The 16,094-nt window shown below is 38.2% G+C and overlaps 1 protein-coding gene across 1 annotated transcript in view; it reads right to left on the reverse strand.

Moving 5' to 3' along the window:
* Nucleotides 1–5,592: 5,592 nt before the first annotated feature.
* The window catches only part of RNF217 (ring finger protein 217), a 65,471-nt gene continuing 54,969 nt past the window's right edge, over nucleotides 5,593–16,094 (reverse strand). The window contains exon 7 of the mRNA XM_033512925.1: nucleotides 5,593–14,976. Coding sequence (XP_033368816.1) covers nucleotides 14,903–14,976 — 74 coding nt within the window. The 3' untranslated portion in view covers nucleotides 5,593–14,902. The remainder of the gene's footprint in view (nucleotides 14,977–16,094) is intronic.

Genomic DNA, 16,094 nt, shown 5'->3' on the forward strand with positions numbered 1-16,094 from the left:
GGACTCCACAACCTCTCTGGGCAACCTGTTCCAATGTATGGCCACCTGCACATTGAAGAAATTCTTCCTCATATTCAAGTGGAAGTTGCTACAAATCTGTTTTTGCCCATTACCTCTTGTCCCATCGCTTGGCACCACCACACCTGGTTCCATTTTCTTGGCACACTCCCTTCAGATACTGACAGATGTTGATGAGGCCCCTCTCAGCTGTCTCTTCTCAAGGCTGAACAGGCCCAGCTCTCTCAGCCTGTCCTTGTAACAGAGATGCTCCAGTCCTTTAATCACCTTTGTAGCCCTCTGCTGGAGCTCCATGTCTCTCTTGTTCTGAGGAGGCCAGAACTGCACACAGCACTCCAGACATGACCTCACCAGGGCTGAGCAGAGGGGGAGAATCACCTCCCTCGACCTGCTGGGAATGCTCTGCTTAATGCACCCAGGATAGCAGTGGCCACATGGGATCAGTGCTGGCCCATGGACAGTTTGTTCACCAGGACATTCAGGTCCTTCTTCACAGAGCTGCTTTCCCATCAGGTCAGCCCCCAGCCTACACTGGAGTCTGGGGTTATTCCTCCCCAGGTTCAGAACCGTGCATTTGCCACTGTTTAATTTCAAATGGTTAAATATATAATTTTATATATTATTACATTATAACATAAATTGTTACATATTACATACATACTTAAAAAGAAAGTAAAAGAGCAAAAGCTTTCATACCACAGTAATATGCATACACATAATAAAATGAATCATGTAAATATTTTTCTAAATTCTGTGTCTTAACTTAGGAAATATTTGTTGCCTGAATTTATAGTAGGCAAAGAAACTATGCTGAAGGATGCACTTTTTTCATATCTTGATAGGTCTATGAAGAGATGATAGCTAAAAAATTATACTTATGCACATTGACAGGACTGGGTCCCATAACATCCTCAAGTAGCAAGAATGGGATGTGCAGGGCTCTGTTATGACTTGACTGGATCTATTGTCAGGGGGAGCCAGCACCCTACACACCAAATCCAGGGTGCTGGGACCTGCTGAAGATCCCATGCACACACCCCACACTTACCCCTCAAACAGCTGGAGAAAATGGCAGCTCAGAACTGCTCCCAAAGTGACTACCACAGCTCACATTCAGCCACTTTTTTCCTGAGAACTCCTCATCTGACAGGCTGTCAGGTAAATAAACAGATCCAGCAGAGACAGCTGCTCCACTTATCCACCATCGGGCTGACAAGGGGTCACCACAAAGGTTGATTTTTATGAAGTACAATTCTGACAGCCACGTTTAGTCCTTGAATGCTTCTTTGTGAGAGAGGAAAAGCCAGGCTTTGTCTATCTTGTCTCCTTTTTCATCACTACAATAACCTCTAAGGTTGAAAGCTATAAAAGAGCTAACTCGAGATTTCAATACATAAGTAAATGATACCAAAATAGAGGCCTAATATTGCCTGAAATCTAAGTAATCTGTTTATTAAAAATAGCATCAACTGGGGAGTGGTGACATAGAGTGCTTGTTGTAAAGGAATTTGAGAAAAAGGCAACAGCAGACACAGGTCTGAAACACTAAAGGCATTATTGGAAAGCTGTTGAATTAAAGTTTGTTTGATTTGGCAAAAGTTTGTCACTAAGCCATTTACTATTAGCTCTGACTTGTCCACCACCTCATAAAAGTCAAATGAAATTAAAATGAAGCCATGTATTTGAAAGTATTTTTTAATAAGTAATAAACATATGGTCAAACTAAAGGTTAAAATAGACATTGCTTGAAAATAAAGTTAAAATCAGGAAGACGGAGAGCTGTGGAGAGATGCCCCATGGTGGCCTACAGCTGGGCTGGAGGCCTCACAGTTATAAATAACCCCAACTTTATAACTGGGATGTGATTGATTATGTAATTACCTCACGTATGTAATGGTGCCGGTGAGGCCCGTTGGAAAGCAGGCCCAGGCCGCGGGGATCGGGCTGCTATTGGCTGGCTGGCTGGGCGGAGACTGGCTCGGCCAATGGGGATTGGCTGCACGTGCCCGCTGGCCTATAGAAGGAGAAGAGGTCTCAGTGAGGTGGGCTGCTGCTGCTGCTGGACCTTCGGGTGGGTTTGTCGCTGTCCTGCCCCTGGCACAGCACTGTGACAATGCCTGGAGCAGACTGGGGCAGAGGGAGACGGGTGCCACACCATACTGCCCCCGCGGACATCTGTCCTTCCCACCACTCCTCCCAGACACCATTTTTTGTTCCATGTTCTGGGGTGATGTACCAATGACTGGAGCCTGCCATTACTGTTATTCGACAAGGTATGAGTTAAGAGAATCCACAAAGCAGTTCTTTGGCAGGAAGGGGCTGGATGGCAAGGGAGAAGAACCAGCCATGCTCCTGTCCCAGTGGATGAAGGCAGTGATGCCCTGGGTGCCAGGCCCAGGCACTGGAATGTTGCTTTATCCATCAGACTCTGCTATTGGGAGTGTGAGTTGGGAAGCCGTGCATCATGGGGATCATCAAAACCCTCTCTTCAGCAGGCTTCAGCCTCAGGGGACGGCCATCCCTCATCAGCCAGTAGGTGCATATAGATTCCTTCACAAACACTGAAAAAAACCGCACCCCAGCCCCATGGTCCCCTCATCCCACAAAAAAAACCCAAGAAAAAAACAACCAACCAACCAACAACAAACTAAAACCAAACACCCAAAACAGGCTCACAGGTAACTTTTTAGATATATTATGCACACACTAAACAAAAAAAAATCACAAAAATCAAAATGAGTGTGCAAGTATCAGTCAGGGTAATCTCTACAGAGTCCCATTTAATCACACAGTGCTGCTCTTCTGGCATTGTTATTTTATTTTGATTTGGTGCACTTTAACCTTTTTGGAGTTTTGAAAGACTGTCCCACAGTTCTTTAGCATAAAAGAGGACAAAAAAGAAAACACAATTTACAAAACAAAACTGATGAAATAGAAGGCAGACAAAAGTGGGTAAGGGACACCTAAAATGGGATTTCTTTTAGGAAGAAATATGTCTAGAGAAGTAGTACTATTGATTTATGTCCAAATAGGTCAAGGAGGCAAGGTCTAGGCCAGCAGAGAGCATGGATTTGGATGCATACAACACTCTTAGAGGACCACAAAAGCAAATCCCAGCTTCAGTTTATTTCAGTATTCCAGTAAGAGAAGTATTAAGGAAGAAAGAGGAAAACATCCTGGGAAAGCATGAGATGATTGTGAAAACATCCCAGAGTAAGAGGACAAGCTAGGTAGAAATTAGGTTGAGACTCATTTGCCTCAAAACAGGTGGAAAAAATTAGCTGATGGTGAGAACAGTACACAAAGAGGACACATTTGCACCACTTCACAACTTTCCAAACCCCAATCTTACCTATCAGCATATTGTCCATGGTAGATTGTTTTCTATGGTCAAGTAGGATGGAAGAGGCTGTGTCCCTCCCATTCTCATTGGATCACCGCTGGGATCCACTACGACATTATCCCTACCTAGGGAATTTCAATTAAAAGAAAACGTCCTAAAATACTGAGACAGAGCAATGCTTCAGGGAGCCCAACTGTCTCTCTGACTGAAAATAAAACCAGGTATCTGGGGCAGAATGCAAAATACTGCAAACAAATACTACCATCTACTACTATTCAGGCTTCCAAACATTTTTGACTCAAAAGAAATTCTGAGCCTAAGAGAGTATTCTATACATTAAGTGACTTGCCACCACTTTCTCTCCTGTAATTGCTCCAGTTTTCATGTTAGCTCTCAGCATCCTTTGGCAGAAGACTTCACTAGTCTTTCATTGCTTCATCAAGATTAATCTTTTTTTTTTGTTACAGTTTCCATCTGATCACTATTTTGTCTTCCCTGTATCATTCCAAGACCTTTGGTGCAAACAGGATAACAAATATCCATCAGTCATATCACTCCATGCAAAGAGCCTACCTCTATTGTGCTGTTGTCCAAAGCCCATTCATTTGATTACTATAACTGTCTCTCATCTCTATACTCCTGGGTAACTCAAGATTGTTTATTACCCCATTGCTTACCTTTTTCTTTACATAATTCGCCAATATGTTCAAGAGCAAAGCCAAACACAGATCTCTGCAGAATTCAAGCAGCATCCTCCCTTCACAGCAAAAGCTATTTACTTCAATCAGTTTGCATGTTCTAACCATACCATGCCCACCTTGTCCATGTGAGATTTTCCTTCTTAGCCCATGTATAGGCTTAATTTGAGACTATTGCAAGAAATTACAGAACTTGCTGACCTGCCAGTAAACTTCGTGGTTGATAAGACAAGACTCCTTCATAAAAGCTTTACTGACCTTTTAGAAGCATAACAAGTTTTACATGGTTGCCAATTCTAATTCAGTATTTCACATGCCCCACAGTGATTCATTTCACTGCTCAAGCCAAACTACTAAGCAAATCATGAAAACCCCCCAAAACACATCAATCAGCTGAATGAGAACATCTAAAGATTACAATTCTGTATCAGTAACCTCTGTGGAGCACATTAGTCCTATTTATGTGGGAAAATACCATGCTTATAATCAAAAGTTTGCTGTCTGTCTTTTGTGAAACAGTTTGAGATGGCAAGTGAAAAGTTAGCGTTTAACTTCAGTTTCAGCTCTAGGGCTATCGATTTCTTTGGCCTTGGGCCTATCCTTCCATTGCACACTGCACGCTAGAATTCCTACAGATAAGGAACCTCTGGTATGATGTCCTTGACATTTTGCTGCAAATCTTGACTGTTTCGGAGGAGGCTGGGGAGAGGGCTGAAAGGTTTATCCTCCACCAGAGGGACCAAGCATAAACCTCAAGATTTTTGCTGCGTATTTCTCAGCAGGGAATTGTTTTTCAGCTTTATTTCCTACAGAAACCAAGTGTAAGTAATGGGGATAACTTGTGTGCCTGTTCACAAATGTACAAGTGCAACTTCATAATTAGATATAATTTTTAAAAATCCCCAACACAGCAGGAAACACATTTCATCAATACTGACAGCTCACCTAGTAAGGAAACTGAACACAGTTCCTTTCCAGAGAAAAGAGGCACCTGCTTCAATTAACGAGCTACCTATTTCAAGTTTACAGCTACAGACTGCTTTCTCTGAAACCCTTTTAAAGTCATAAAGCTTTAGGAAGTAGTTATAGAAAGGGAATGGGAAAATTGGATTCCAGCAATTTTCTCCTCATTTTGTGTTTAGTGATTTTAAGCTAACATTTTAACATTTCATGAGAAGGTAAAATTCTGTGTTGCATATTAAATGCTTTTAAAAGTGAAAGCAGTAGCTAGAGATGACACTATACAACAGGGAGTATTTTACATTAAAATATTCACCAGAGTAAACTGGCTTTTTACCTCTGCTTTCATTTTCAGAGTTAAAGTAGCTAAGGAGTAAAGTGAGCCTAATACAGGGTTTGAGAACACAAAAGATTCTTAAGTTTAAATTATTTGGTGTGATTTGTTTTTTTTAAAGATTATATAAATATCATAAAAAGTACTACAAATTTAAGCAAGACTCCTTGGAGATTGTCAGCTATCCTTCACACACAGAATTGCTTAAAGAAAGAGTTAAACATTCAGGCAATTTAATTTTTCTTTTTCAAAACTTTATTAGGCAGACATTACTAGATGACATTGTAAAACCCCTTGTGTGCAAGTGAACAAATTCTACAATGTATGTCTCCCCACAATTAATCAAATCTGCTGTCCCCCGCCCCCATTTCTGAATATTGATTCTAAGATGGGTGGAGTGCACTCAGATGCCACTGTACATTCTTCCATTTCATCATGGGGAAGCACGTTTTCAGTCTGTTGCTAACAGGGGCTTGGGATGTCAGTGTAAGTGAAAGGAATGCCTTTAAAGGAAACAAAGTACCGTAAGTTTTGTCTTACGAAATTCAGTCTCATACGAACACCAGATTCATCGCAGAGTCTTTTAAAAATTAAACTGCCGTGATTGTATTTAGCAAAGTGAAGCAATACAGAGACATATCTACTACTGAATACTAGTGAGGTAACATTTTGAAAATAAAACTGTTAAAAATTCACTTACTTTCGAAAGGTCCTGTCCAGCAGGACAAACATTGGCAGAACACTTTCCCTTGTATCCATGCATGTGCATATACAACCTGTGTCTACTATAGCTTTTTAAAGAACAAGATTTTAGTTATACATTCATCAGGACAAGTTTGAAGATCAGACAATACTATGGTAAATTCAACAGAAGACTTTAATGAACCATCTTCTAGACCTCCTAAATGAAAAGGCACTCTGAAGAGGGTAGCAAGAAATAAACCCTACAAAACATTGACAAGAACTAAAGCAGCCACACAGGTAGCACTCAACAGTGATTATTAGTATACATTTAAAATACCAACTTGAAGATGAATTATTTGTAAAATATTGCCCAAGACTACTGAATATTTTCATCAAATTATTACAGCATGAAGACCATTGTTGCAATACTATGCAACAGAAAATACAGTATCGGCTAAATGCAAGGCAAAGATAATGGGGAAATCTTATCAGCATTTTGGTTGTGTCTGCTGGTTCTACGAGAGAAACAATTCATTTAAGGAAATAACTAGTAAAAAATAAACAGTAATTCAAAGTTGAAGAAGTATTTTGATACATGGCATCTTCTATTTAATGAATTATAAATGGATAAAATTTTTAATGCCTAAAATTTTGAGATAATGCTGAAAAAGAAGTAATTAAGATATGTGATAATTCACAATTGTTTTGCAGTATGGCTTTAAAGCAAATTCCCTATCACCAAAACCTTCAGATACGTAAGCTGAATCCTGACTACACAGTAGTGTTCAAAATAACACCGTGACAGCTATATTACCAGTCAGTAACTCCAGACTGGAAAAAAAGCCCCTCCTACAGTTCTGAAAAACGCAAGAATTTCAGGAAAATAAAAGGTTCAAAGGGACACTCATCTTCTCCTTTCCTTTATAAATTCTCAGTGGAAGAAACTGAACCTATTAGAACTATCTTATGACAACAAATCTATAAAAAATAGACCTTCTAAGCATCATTTTTCTTCTTACCCCCCATCAATTCAATTTCCTTCTGACAATTACCTTTTATACTTAATTTTTTTTGACAGATAATTGCTACCATAAGCTCATGAAATTCAAGGTCATTTTAGAAAAGTAGCTTATTCCTGACTTCAATAATAGATGGACAATAGTGGCACCAATGCTAGTAAGAACAAACATGTCTTTAAATAAGTCTGGGACATAAAAGGTAAAATTCCACTGTCTTTTGGAAAAGAAAGGAAGAAGACATAAACCCCATAACACCCATTTTGAAGCTATCAGAAGATGGCAAAATAAGTAATACTTTTCCAGATCACACCTCCCACCCTGCAGCAAAGGGCTGGGCAGAGATCCCAGAGCTGCACCACCATCTCAAGTGATGGTTCCATCCCCACTGGTACCCACCTCAGAGGAGTTACCAACTTTTATTAACAGGATATGTTAGTTTTAGTTGAACAACAATGAAATGCTCTCAACCTGTTTTAAGTCCCAGCCTAGTTAGAGTGCACCTCCATGTGCCACATTCCTTGGTGCTTCTACCTCCAACAATTAGTGAGAACAAGGCACGAGTGAGCCCCCGAGCTGGCAGGTACAGCCACAAGAGGCTGTGCTCTAACTGAACTTTGGCTGAATTATCTTCTGCAAAAGGCTGCATTTCCTTCACTGGTTGAAAACTCATGGCTTCTTATGTTGGAGGAGCTGAACTTTAACAACATTTCTACAGAAGTCTAAAGGAAGATGGGAGTCGGGGAGGGGATGGGGGCAAAGAGTAAGTTAAAGAAAAACCCACAGAAATGACATCATCAGAATAAAAATAAGCTTGCCAGATTACTTCTATGATAGGCTAACTTCTTCCCTAATATAACATTTGTCAACTTTCTGAGCAAACCAATACTCACTACTTTGGCTTAATATAACTGTATGAGTCCACAGAACAGGATTTCCCATATTGCTTTGTTGAGGGGCATGAACATCTTTCATTTGTTTCACGCAATAAGGCACTTACACATTTAAAATCCCTCATTATACAAAACACTAAATACTGGAATTCAAGTGTTGATTTAATGGGCATTGCCTTCCTCCAGTTTTTATAAGTTCTTAAGTCATCCCATAAAGATACTACAAAATATTCCTATCATTGATGCATCTAGCTTGTGTGTTGCCCAAATACAGAACTAGAAATTGCTTTCTTTATAATTCCACAGTGTTTGGCCAGCATCCTAATTGTGCCAGAAGCTTGTACACTAAAAAGGATATGATCTATTCTCTTACTACCCTCACGCCTTGCCATTCAAATTAAACCTATTTTAAAGGGAACCCTCTACCCTAAGATACTCAAAAAAGAGATGGGGGCAAGGGAGTACTTCTCATTGAATTGTTATGGAATTAAATTCAGCTTGGACACAGTCCTCAGAGATAGTTTTCTCTCTTTTCAGCACTATATATCTCTACCATAGTGACAAGAATTCACAAATACCCAAAAATGTTATTTTTGTACTCAGATGGTTAGTTATGTAACAAAGATGACTGTGCTGTTTAAGTGCATTTTTAAAAACGCAAAATTAAAAGCCCTGAAGAAAAATAGATTTCAGCAACTTGCTTTTAGTAATGTAAATACAACAAAAGAAATCTTTTGCTTATAGCTCAGCAAAGCATTAACAAAGCAACTTCTTATGAGATCACATTTTACAGGTCCAATTTGATCTTCAGCCATTTACACAAGTCAGTTTCAAATTACAAAATTTAGAAGTAGGAGGAGAGCATACAAACAAAGTGTATAAGAATGGAAACATAGTAAACATTATGAGATGGCAAAACAGTGAAATGTAAATCTACCCCTGTCCTTGCAATTTCTGGACACAAAGCAGCAGGATGCAAATTGACATGAAGAACTCTCAAGAGTGCTTTTTTTATGCAAAAACATAGTCCGCGACTAAAGACTGAATCCATCTGCTCATCCAGAGCTTGCATAAGGCATGAAAATATTTTCTGACAGCATCATAGTTTTACAGGAAAGGTTTAAAACACCTGAACAGCTTCTCTAGATTCGGTAAATATATTTCCTTCTTAAAATGAGGTAAATGTGGCATTGTGTTAGTAACATCATGCTCTGTGACAGTAAGTTAAACATCTCAAAAATACTGTTTTCAGTCTGACAAATTTTCAACAAGGTGAACACTGAATGGGGTTGGCATGCAACTGTATTTAAGGTATGTGCAAAACTCACATTTATGCTAAACAGATATTTTTACACAATAAACTTCTCTTCTGACTTTTATCCATCCAAAACACTTCAGATTAATTTTTCATGTTTTGATAAGCCAAGTAAGCACCAAAAAATGTTTTCCTTTGCACAATATGCATATTTTAATAAATGCAACACTATTATAACTATTGTGTTATACAGACAGATTTATAAACAAACAGCTGGAATTATGTTTCAAAATGTATGAATCTATTTTTTGCTATGGAGTAATTAAAACTTATTACACATTTTTAACTTCAAAATCGGAGCATGCACTCTAAGATCAGTTTTCATTTCCTTACCTTATGGCATTTCACTATTAGGCCAAGAGAAGAGAAGCATCAGTGATTAACTGCCTAATATGTGCAGCTGTTCCTTACTGCACACAGAACACATGGTTCCTGAACTCTTATGCACAGAAAGGTAAGGAAGGATCAGCGAGGAAGCTTCAGTCTGCAAGCAACTGCATTTGTTAGTTTTCTTACAAAAATGTTTTGGGGTGTTAAGTACTGCTCGAGCTGTAACACCAGTCAAAACACTGTCTTTCAACCAAATCAAGGCTCAGCTGTTTTTTCATGTAACAGTAGCAAGATAAACTACGAAAGAGATCAGCAACCTAACTTTTTAGATGTTGTGTGTTCTCAAGTCTATGTGTTAAGTCCTAAAAATACTGAACAGCTGCAATTCCACTTCTTACAGTGTGCTATTGTTACATTGAAGAAAGCAGAATTTGAAGAAATGTTATCTCACACTGTCTTTGGGTGTTGTTTCTAATTTTATTAATGACTCAAAGCATTGAGGTTTTTTTATTATACTAAAAGCTAGTATCCCCTCTCCTGACAATCTATTCTAATGAGAATGTTGTTTGGAAATTCTTCCCAACTCCTTCCCTCTCCTGTGCTTACTAAACACATTGGCATCATTCTGCAAATGACAGAAGTGGCTCCACAGTAGTTTGCACTTCTTAAGAAGTGAACCAGGTTTTCCATGGCTATCAACATGCTTCCAGATGTTTTTATGAAAGTATTCGTGACCAAATTCTACACCGGCATAAAAATTGTTTTCTCTGGTTTTTAATGGGGCTGTGGTGACTGATGACAGGAATGAAGCTGACTCACTGCAACTATAAGGCTTGAAAATTAAGAGAAAGTAAGAAACTATCCAATAGTTTCCTTATGTAGGATTCTTTCCATCTGCAGAGATCTAATATAGATTATAACAGTAACAGCAATCTGTGGTTCTTATCCACAACTTGAACCTGCACAAATAGCATACCAAAAATTATGATCTAAGGTTTGCTCAAGAAACAAAATAACACAACTAAATTTAAAAAAATCTAACAAACCAACCAAGAATCTTCATGGCAAACTATTTGGCCATTGAATATTAAACGGTTTCTCAAATCTAACTGGTGTGAAGAAACCATTCCATCACTGGTGAATTTGTATCCTCTGGGAGAATTACTGCCTCACCCACACACCATTTAACATCACACAAACTGTGACAGTCTTTGGAAGAGCAAAAAGCCTCTTGGCTAAAAAAACCTGATGGTGATCCAAAATGCTTTCTAGTTAAAATTGGCAGTAGTCCCTACAAATTAATATTTTGAATAAAGTAAAACTTGTATAATGAATAAATAGGTGTAAATTACAAAAGCCCCTAACGCACCAGGAAGAGTTACAAAGTCAGCATTAGGAGCACCAAAACCAAACACAAAATCTTCCCTTATACATTTGTACTGCCTCAAAGGAAGATAATAGATCACTCAAAGTGCACTGTACTTTAATGACAGTGAACAGGTATGTTCACATATGCTGTTTATTATAGAGGTGGTGAGAATTGAAGACTCACTGACTTCTGTACAGAACTAAGCCTGATGGGTAAGCTTAGCACAAAGCTACTTGGAATTGGTTTTCTGCTTCTTGCTTGTATTCCTGCTCTACCTATAACTCTCACTGACTAATACACTGACATAAGGAAAAGCACAATTACTTTGCAGTCACAAGCTCCTGGATAAGCTCCATACATACATCTTACTATGCTCTGAGATGCCACAGGACAGAAAATGATCCAGCTGCTGCTATGGCTGAGCAGCCCTGGGACTTGAGCCCATTAATGAAATACAATTCCGCATAGCAGAGAAAGGGAAAGTGGCCCTTTCACCCCCGTGGGACGCCGTGTGCAGCCAGTCCTCCCAGCAGGAGTGAGATGGGACACACACACTGTGACACCACGGGGAGAGCCCCAGCTCTGACTGCACGCAGGACTGAGCGCGCAGGCAAATGCAGCCCCAGGCAAGCTGGAAACAGAAGGCTGGTGTAGAATGGATTTAAGCATTTCCTAGTCTGAACACAGGTACTGATGAGCAACAGCTTTGCACAAAGATAGATAATCCTTAATATTAATTGTCATGAAAGCAAACACAGTGACCAGTGATGATCAGCATACAGTAGTGTGAAATCTGCCTTAGCAGGTTAATATAGCTGCCTGATGAAGTTTTCTGCTAATGAAGATGGAGTAGAACAGCCTGAAGGCTATTTTAGAGTAGTAACAAAAACTTAATACACTTACATAATTTCCTTATAATGTTCACTCAGTTTTTTTTGAAATGAATAAATTAATGCTTTTAAAACAAATTATGTGGCTTTGATGCATATAAGGTTTGTTGCGATGAGTTGCTTAAAAGCTAATGTTTACCAAAATGGAAATTTGTACAGAGCTAATTCTCATGCTTTAGTGTAGGTTGTGTTATATAATATCGATAAAAATTATATTTATGTACTTTTCATGTGGGAATATTTTTATACAGATGGAAAAATATTTCCATAGCCTTATTCTGCCTGGTTCTTGAACATATATCCTGTTCTGTAGAAAAGCAAAAATTATTATAATTCCTTTTTTTTTTACCTCAACTGAAAAAGCACAGACTTACTCATCTTTACAAGGTCAAAGATGTCTCTTTCTGCTCTGTACAGAAGATGAAGAACCATTTCCCCCTGATTTAATCTGTTCTGATAAAATCAAAATGGCCTAGATGAAATGATAATGTTGGAACTGAGTCGTCTGTTCCTTTCCTCCATCCACAAGGACATACTTTCTGAATAAAAGTAAGTGCAGATCTATTATCTTCCCTTTTATGTTCTTTATTCTAATATCTTTCAGATCTTACTGAACTCTAGTTAAAAACTGAAAATGGCAAACATGACAGAGTGAAAACAGCTACAAAGACCATAAGAATATCTCACACATTTATACAGAACCAGGAAAAGAAAGGAAATTAATCCACTGTGAGTTAATTACAGATAATCTCAAGTACTAAAATATTCTCAAGTGGAATAGTTTGACACCAAGTTATAGACTGCATTGCAAACCCAAATCTATCTATATATATCTTGCTCTCTGAGGTCTGAAGGTTATTCTAAATAATACAAAAATATCTTCATTATTTGACATTTAAAGAGAGGAATAAAAATCCCTGAGTAAGCCAAAGACAACTGATATGTATAGCCTCAGAAAACACACTCAAAACCAAGACCAATTTTAAGGCAGCTTCCAACTTCAGACAGAACACAAACAGAAAACTGATATGTCTCAGAAGAAAGTAAGTCTAAATAGCAGGTGAATTTGCATTGACAATAGGCTCTGAATTTTATTTCTAAATGTCATTGCTTCCCTTCTTAATTTGCATATCTTTGAAAAGTACTATTCCTACTGTTAGGATAAGAGGGTCAACACGCCCTTAAATTCAAATGGAAATTATTAGTTATTGACTAGTATGGTGTGCTTGAAGAAAAAAACACAAGAAAACAAAACCAGAAGCTGACAGAAAACAAGCATACTAGCCAACTATGGTAAGCTGATACTTGTGTTTCCAGGTAAACAAAAGTCATCAGCTTCTTTCACTGAGGCTTCGAAGTCAAAGTATCTTATAACAGTATTACGTTGGTGGGGCAGAACACTATTTGCTTAAAAATTACAACTGGATTCAGATTTCACAACAATTTTCAAAGAAAGTGGTACAAAGTACATCCTCTTAAATGATACCTTATTTGCAAAGCTAAATTTTGAAGTCAGTAGACTCTCAAAGACATTTCCCATCTTCCTTCTTCCCCTTTCACCATATATACACAAACATATATATAGATATGTATGTATCTTCAAACACACACACTGAAAAGAAATATCTTCACAGTACAAATCCAATCCTCTAAGATTAGCTTGTATTTTTACAGTATGAAGTAGGTATTTTTCTTATTCAGTTCCTTTCTTTATTGTTTCAGTGTTCTGTCTAAACAAATTTATTCTAGTTTTTTCTTTTAAGTTCTATTTGTATGATAAATTTGGATTAAAATTAGAAGTGTAAAAATTCTCAGTAACTGATTCCTTATGCTGAATTACATTGCTTTTGTCATGATGCACTGAGAAAGAGGTTTGGTAGCAAACAGTGGAACTTAAGAAAAGAAGAGCAAAGATAGCTATTCTCTTCAGAACTGTCATGCACCAGGAAGAGAAACACTGAAAACAGAAAGTAAGAATAAAGTGGTCTTCTAAGAATTTATGATCGCTTCCCTTACCCTGGATTCACAGATTTTCCTCATCAGACATCAGTGAATACTCCAAGACTTATGTAGTAGTAGCCTACTCAAGGGAACAAACAAAATGTGCTATTTAGGTTATAAAATGTCATCAAGTCAATCCTCACCCAGGTAGTGTGTATCATATTCCAAGTTAGAATAAAAGAGCAGGTTTCCAGCTTCTCTGCAAACACACTTCAGGGATATCTTAGGACAGATTAGGCCACTGGCACATCTTGTTATCTAAACCCTTCAAATTTTTTCTCTACTGTGAGAATTTAAAAATGAAGTCCTGTTGTAAGAAATCTTGTCACACCCCCACCCTTAATATTAATAGACTGCCATGAATAAATTACTGAAGTGACACCAATCACCATATTCTTAAGTATCATGGCGCTTCAGTACTAAGTGTATTTCCCTCTGAGGCACTGCAGTTTGGCGGTGGCAATGTGCACTCCACTAGCAGGAGGACTCAGAAGATAACCAGCTGTCGTGCTCTGGCATGTGATGGGGTTTTGGTATGCTGAACAGAATGCTGTGTGATGGAAGTTATTTACAGAAGTAGTTTTTAATACCAAAAGTAGTATGCTCAGTATACAGTAAGAGTCCGAATACTTCTAAGCATTTCCCCCTTAAAGGCCGACACTGAAATTAAACGAGCACACGTTAGCACATGTTAAACACTTTCTTCACAGGCCAGATCGGTAGTAGAGTTGTGGCTACAATACAGACTTCGATTGTCTGGTTCAGAAACTTAGACTCAAAAAAACCCTTCCAAAGTAATAACTAAAAAAACCCAAACCAAAAATATTTAAAAAGCAGCAGTCAGGGGGCCCATCTTGTTGAGAGTGCACCAGAGCAAAGAGGCTTTCTGGTCTGCAGTAGTGTTTTCAGCTGAGGGAAGATGGCAGGAGAGCCCCCATTCTTCTTCCAGGGCGGTGGCTTTGATGCTGTAACCAGCACTGTATTGCTCTGTTGCACAAAACATGGATAGCCCTTGCAGGACCAGCTCAGTTCAGGCGAGTAATGTCCGTCCTCACCAGGGCATACCTGTCCGTGACCTTTTCCTCTGCTTTTTACAAAGGCAATAGATAGGAAACACAAATAAACCTGCCAAAAGAAGGAAACATGAAAGAAAAACCATAATTAAATGCAATCCTTCGTGCATGTGCTATGCTCTTTAGATATATGAATTCAGATGGGGCTTTTCGTGTCTCAGGAGAATTTAGAGCAGGCATTTGGACCAGCAGAAAAAACACCAGCCTTCAACAAACAGTGTCTTTGGTAATGAGTTAAGCCACTTACTACTTACTCCTTACTTCTTACTTACTCCTTCTGTTACAACAAATTCCTGTTAACCCTACACTCATCTCTGAAAAATTAATTTCTGAACCACGCTGTTTGGTATGAGGTACAAACATAAAACTTTTAAAAGCACTCTGGAAATCCTTAGATCTAAATTCAAAGCTGATGTAACTAAAGTAGTTTTCAATTAGATTCACATGCAATAGAGACAGCATGTTTTAGTTTAATTTTTTATTTATTTTTATGAACGCCCTCATCTACTGTGAAGTAATAAAAAATGCTTATCTTGACTAATATCAAGTGTTTATCCTTGCCTGGACAGGGAACTATTTATTCTTAAAAGTCATTTAAGAAAGCTGTAAAAACAAAAAATAAATAAATACATCACTATCATTTAGGTGAAAAGTAATTTGTCAAATAGTTTGCACTCTCTCAAACCCAAATGAGTATCATCTTCCCCTTTTTTCTTTCCACCAGCTGAATGAAATGGCTAAAGATTTTCTTTTCAGATACCACTACAGTAACAACATAGAACAAAAGACTACTACAATCACAGGGCTCTTGCTTTGCTCAATAGCCTTGTAAATGGTGCAGTATGGTTTTCAGTCATGTAACTGAGATTAATAGTGGTTGGCAGCAAATATTCCTCCAATTACCTCAAAATCAAAACTTTTCTATAAATAATCAATGTTTTTGGAACTGCCCACACTGCTGGCCTTGATTGTATCTTATTCAGCCAAGCCTAGGATGAGACTTCAATGGCATTCTGATTATTATTGCAAATATTGTTACTACATCACTGCAAAACCCTCTAAATTTTTAGTATATCAAAAATGTGTGTGTTTTTCCCCACCATAGATTATACCAGATTGCAGACCAAAATAAGATTTACTGGCATTAAGAAGTCTCTACTGTTTAAAATT

This window comes from Parus major, chromosome 3 (assembly GCF_001522545.3).
Source record: "Parus major isolate Abel chromosome 3, Parus_major1.1, whole genome shotgun sequence".
NCBI classification, from domain to species: domain Eukaryota; kingdom Metazoa; phylum Chordata; class Aves; order Passeriformes; family Paridae; genus Parus; species Parus major.